This window comes from Malus domestica, chromosome 01 (assembly GCF_042453785.1).
Source record: "Malus domestica chromosome 01, GDT2T_hap1".
Taxonomy (NCBI): Eukaryota; Viridiplantae; Streptophyta; class Magnoliopsida; order Rosales; family Rosaceae; genus Malus; species Malus domestica.
Genome location: NC_091661.1, coordinates 8004282 through 8009307, shown reverse-complemented (window position 1 = coordinate 8009307; position 5026 = coordinate 8004282). Strand labels below are relative to the sequence as shown.

The 5026-nt window shown below is 34.1% G+C and overlaps 1 protein-coding gene across 1 annotated transcript; it reads left to right on the top strand.

Annotated features, from left to right (window-relative positions):
- Positions 1 to 3157: 3157 nt before the first annotated feature.
- On the top strand, positions 3158 to 4742 carry LOC103418222 (transcription factor MYB90-like). Its single transcript, XM_070822656.1, has 3 exons — positions 3158 to 3331; positions 3513 to 3642; positions 3976 to 4742. The coding sequence occupies exons 1-3, from the start codon at positions 3205 to 3207 to the stop codon at positions 4565 to 4567; spliced, it is 849 nt and encodes a 282-aa protein (XP_070678757.1). The 5' UTR covers positions 3158 to 3204; the 3' UTR covers positions 4568 to 4742.
- The last annotated feature ends 284 nt before the right edge of the window (positions 4743 to 5026 follow it).

Sequence of the window (5026 nt, the reverse complement as noted above, 5' to 3'; positions counted from 1 at the left end):
TAAAAAAAAAATCTATAAAATCGAAAACTCTATTTTTAAAGTTAAATTTAAAAAACTCATCTCCAACAGATTTTATAAAAAAAAGAGTTTTCATTATATCAACTGTTTATAAGCTAAATATTAAAAAATTAATAGAACTCCTTCAGCCAAGGGAAACGAAAGAGAAAGAATGTAGGCATCTTTCCGAGAACCAAGGGGAATGTGCCTTGTGCGGATTAGAAAAATAGTCTGAGTCAGCGTATCCCATAAAGTAAGCATTTTTCCGAGAACCAAGGAGGTGTGATTCATTCTAAGATGCATAGGGACATAATAAGTCCAACTCTGCAGTAGTAGAAAATGTCTTAACATAAATTTGGTGGTGGCATGTAGGTGCAGTGCTGCTTTATCCTAAAAGTTATTAGCACTTGAGATGTCCGATTTAGTGCATTGAATTAAGTATAACAAATGCCAACTGCACTCAGATATAGAACTATTAGCTCCATAATCCCCTCGAAGGTCTCACTTGCATCTAGCGTGTAGACGATCAGGGGTATACTCGAAAGTAACACCATCTAGGTATAGTTCGACTAGTGGACTATAATATCTTCAGAACTATGCTCAAAACTTCAGGTTGAGTTAGTGTTGAGTTTTTCCAAGATCATTCATCTCAAAGTCTGACTTCAGGTGCGAGTCTGCTTTCTCAAGCTCTTTTGGAGTCTTAGTGAGATTCATGCCATTGACATAAACTGCAACTCTAGTCTCTAGCTATTTCAAATTTCGTACTCGCAGGGTATATATCCCTACTAGATCAAAATTCAGTTAGATGGGTATACTACATCCGCCCAAATTGTTCTGAATTCGTTAAGTGAAAGCTTCATCTAAATCGAGAGAGTGTTCTGTGATCTAGAACTATTGAATCAGTCTACGTAATTCTTCGGGAACTTAATGTAGATTTCATATCCTGATCTTAGAGATACATTATAAGTGAAACATCATCGTTGATAATCTCATGCCAATTCTATTTCTCAACCAAACTAGTATACTGGACCAAGAACTTCAAGTCGGAATCCAGATTAATCTCATGAGGTGGAAACGATTGAGACAACGATCGAGGCAGGGATTCATTTATGCTATGTTTCTCCACTTCCGGTGAGGTGAATCCTTCGAACCAAGTAATTTGTCGCACTTTCAGTGAAGTGAAAATTGATTGGCTAGTCAATGATGTACTGAGATCGACCACTAGGTGCAGCCACCTACTAGTAGTGTCTTGTCCCTCTTGGGACAATAATGTTTGTTAGATTCGTCTATCCTTGCAACTATGTTTGCAGCTAGTATGAAATCTTGTTATGTTTGCTAGATCAGAGAAAGCGTCTAGTAACATTCTGATGATCTAGAACAAGGATCGAGATGAGACGTAGTGGGGACGTCCACGATAATTCACACAGTTCTTTAGAAACGTTGACATTCTTATCTTCCCCTAACGGCGGGAAAACTGTCTCGTTGAAGTGAGAATCTACTAATTAAGCAGTAAAAATGTAGCTTGCAAGGGCGCATGAGAATCATAATCGACATTGATTCACACCCTTTTTGTGAGGACCCATAGCAATACATTGCGGCACTGCAATTGGCACATAAAATGTAGACCCAAAGTGTGTAGGTATGAAACTTCAAATTTGTACTCAGTTACTAACTGTAACACAAAAAATAAGATTGGGTAGCATGGGCCTCAGGTGAACCAACATAACTACATGCAATATTACATAGCTTTATGCAGAAAACCGGAAGCTTGCTCAGCTCACTACCAAGTGTTTGTACGATCATTTAAAGGTATTTAATGATTGCATTCTGCAACATTGTTTAGGTGTGAGCATAGGGAATTGAAAAATTAATAAAGCAATTGTTGATAGTTAAATATCAAAAAATTAATAAATCTCCTTAAGTTATAGGGAAAAGGAAGTGGTAATAATGTGATTTAAAAAAAAATTGTTGATTTTTTTTTTCTTTTGAAATGATTTATAATAAAATATTTAAAATTTGTTGAAATAGAAAGCGTTATTGGAGATGAAAAGTTAAAGAGACTAGATTAAAAAAAAAAAATTAACACTATTTGCCTGCTAAATTAGAAAAAAATTTCAACAAAATTGTCAAAGATACTCTTGCGTCAAAACAACTAATGAGAGCTGTTAAGGACACTTCAAACGCAAAAATATATAAGACAAAATGTCTCTTTTTTTTCTCCTGTTACAACAAAACGCCTTTTTTTGAAATGTCAATAAATTCAAGCTTCTTTTATATTACAAAAAATGGAGAAATTTTTGTCAATTATTTTCGTCCACAAGACACAACTTATTTGTTGACAGAACGAAATAAAAAATTAGTGTACCTGAGCAAAAATGTTTCCATAAATATTAGCATAGTCGCTATACATCGAAAAAAAAAGCCAAAAATAATAACGGCCTGTTTGGTACGCTACTTGAATCTAACTTTTTGAACTTAAAAACAATTTTCAAGTTTTAGGCCTTAAAAACTTGTTTGGTAGGACTATTTTCAAAAACTGAATTCAAGACTAATTCAAAAATATAGTCTATTATCTAAAAACATAAAAAGTGAGTTTTTTTTTTGGTAAAATAAAAAATGAGTTTTTAAACTTAAACCCATTCCTTTCTTTTCTCTCTCTTCTCCCCTCACTCCAAATCTATTTCTCTATCTTTTCTTCTTTCTGTCTTCTCTTTTTTTTTATCTTTTTCGTCTCTCCTCCAATCCGCTATCTTCATTCTCTCGGTTCTTTTTCTTACTCATCTTCTTCTCTATCTCGTCGGATCCTCTCTCTTCTTTCTCTTTCTTTCAATCATCTCTTACTTTCTTTCCTCCTCTCTCCTGTTTCTCTCTCTCTTGCGACTCCCTCTTTTTAGATCTCTTTGTCTAGTTTAAGTTGTAAGATTTAAATTTTTAAAATCGCAAACTAATCAAGTTTTTGAGTCTTAAAGAAAATTGTTTTCAAGAAATATTTCGAGAAATGATAAAAAATTTCAAATAGGATACAAAACATGCCCTAAATGTTCTGAGTAAGGGTTAATGTTAGTTTTTGTCTTCCCTTAACTTGTGTGGATGGTAGAGATGCACGTACATGCCTTGGTTTTAAATGGCCTTTATTAGACGGACAGGACGACGTGTTTGGAAGCAAGCAAACGCAGACGTACATAGCACCATATTAAAAATTAAGGGATGGAAGAGGGTAATTCGTTGGGAGTAGTGAGAAAAGGTGCATGGACTAAAGAGGAAGACGATCTTCTCCAGCACTTCGTTCAACAGCATGGTGAAGGAAAATGGCGTCAGGTTCCTCTCAAAGCAGGTAATTATCAAACAACACATATATTCAAGTGTAAGTAATCTATTGAGAGAGTCAGCTAGCTTATTTAGATCCATAGTCCAACATCATACGTATGTGTTTCACTATATATAAAATAGAGAGGATAGAGAGGGTTTTAGGGTTTTAATTTGCAGTATATATGTGAATGTAAGTTTGTTTGCAGGTTTAAACAGATGCAGGAAAAGCTGCAGACTGAGGTGGTTGAACTACTTGAAGCCAAGTATCAAAAGAGGAGACTTCGGAGAGGATAAAATAGATCTAATGGTCAGACTTCACAAACTAGTAGGAAACAGGCAAGTCATGCAATATTACATATATATTTTAGAAGATTTGGATTGAAAATAACGGTTGGAGAATAGAGTTCTACATCGGAAATATAACAAAACATCTACAATTTATATATGCAAGATTCAACTCTTAACATCACCAAGGCCTTACTAATAGATGTTAAATTGGGGACAATATCTGATATTAGTGGTGTGCTTAAATTTGTTTCCTTAAGTTGGGCTTTGGAAAAGTTATGATAGCTCCAACTTATGAAATGAATGACTTGGGCTTCATTTGCTCTAGTGAATGAATACATAGAATGATTTTCTAATTTTTCTCCACATATGTACACAATTTAGGTGGTCAATGATTGCCGGAAGACTTCCAGGAAGAACAGCAAACGATGTGAAAAATTACTGGAGTACTCGATTAAGGTGGAAGAAGTCGGCTTCTGGTGACAAGTTGAAAAATCATAAACCCCTACAACAAGTAGCTAAAGTAGAAACAACAAAGACCGTCGTAATACGACCTCGACCACGAACCTTCTCCAAAAACTTGAATTATTTGAGCCGCAAATTAGCCGCAACTAATTCTAATATACAACAACATAATAATCAAGTTTTATTACAAGAGCCATTGGCAGTGACTTCATCATTAACACCTATAGAGATTAATGGAATTAGTGAAACCTTGTTAGGTGATGATAACAAAGACAGTAGTAGTACTGTTGAAAGAGCACTATTATGTTCTGGTTTGCAGTTAGAGGATCTCTTCACAAACTTTTGGATTGAAGAAGATGATGTTATGGCCCATACAACATCAACAACAAGAACAGGTCTCAATTGTAGTATTACTGAACAGGAAGAAGAAGGTTTGATGAGTAGGAGTGACTACTTCTTCTCCTTTGATGACATGGATATTTGGAATAACTTAAGCATGTATTTGAACTAAAGCAATTTGTATATGGCTTTTTTTTTTCCTGCTTTTGATTTTTTGGAATTCTTTTACATTGTATTGTTGTTGTTTTTTTTACTCCTTTTTTTTATTGCAGTATGTTGGGTACTATCATTTTTTAGTATGGTTGTTGAATAAATAATAATTAATCTAATAGAATTTGTTTTCCTTATTGTAGTATGTTACGTACTATAATTTTTAGAATAATACTGCATATCCTTAGGGAATGAACTCATTCTCCTTCATGCAAATAAAGTATTTTTACTTTAGAAATTTTAAAATCGAAACCGTTTAATATCTTAACCGTCATATGAAGATCATCCATACAAAAAATCATTTGAAACGGCGATTGTTTAGTCATAAAAAAATATCAAGTAAATGGACGGTTCGTCATCATCACTTGGTACTTATACCACTGATTTATTTGATACATCTGAATGACTCAATGATCTCCAT

Excerpts from the sequence above, each read along its gene's own strand:
- LOC103418222 (XM_070822656.1), top strand. The coding sequence starts at position 3,205 with ATGGAAGAGGGTAATTCGTTGGGAGTAGTGAGAAAAGGTGCATGGACT. Across the intron at positions 3,332-3,512 it reads TCAGGTTCCTCTCAAAGCAG|GTTTAAACAGATGCAGGAAA; the intron begins GTAATTATCAAA and ends GTTTGTTTGCAG. Across the intron at positions 3,643-3,975 it reads CACAAACTAGTAGGAAACAG|GTGGTCAATGATTGCCGGAA; the intron begins GCAAGTCATGCA and ends TACACAATTTAG.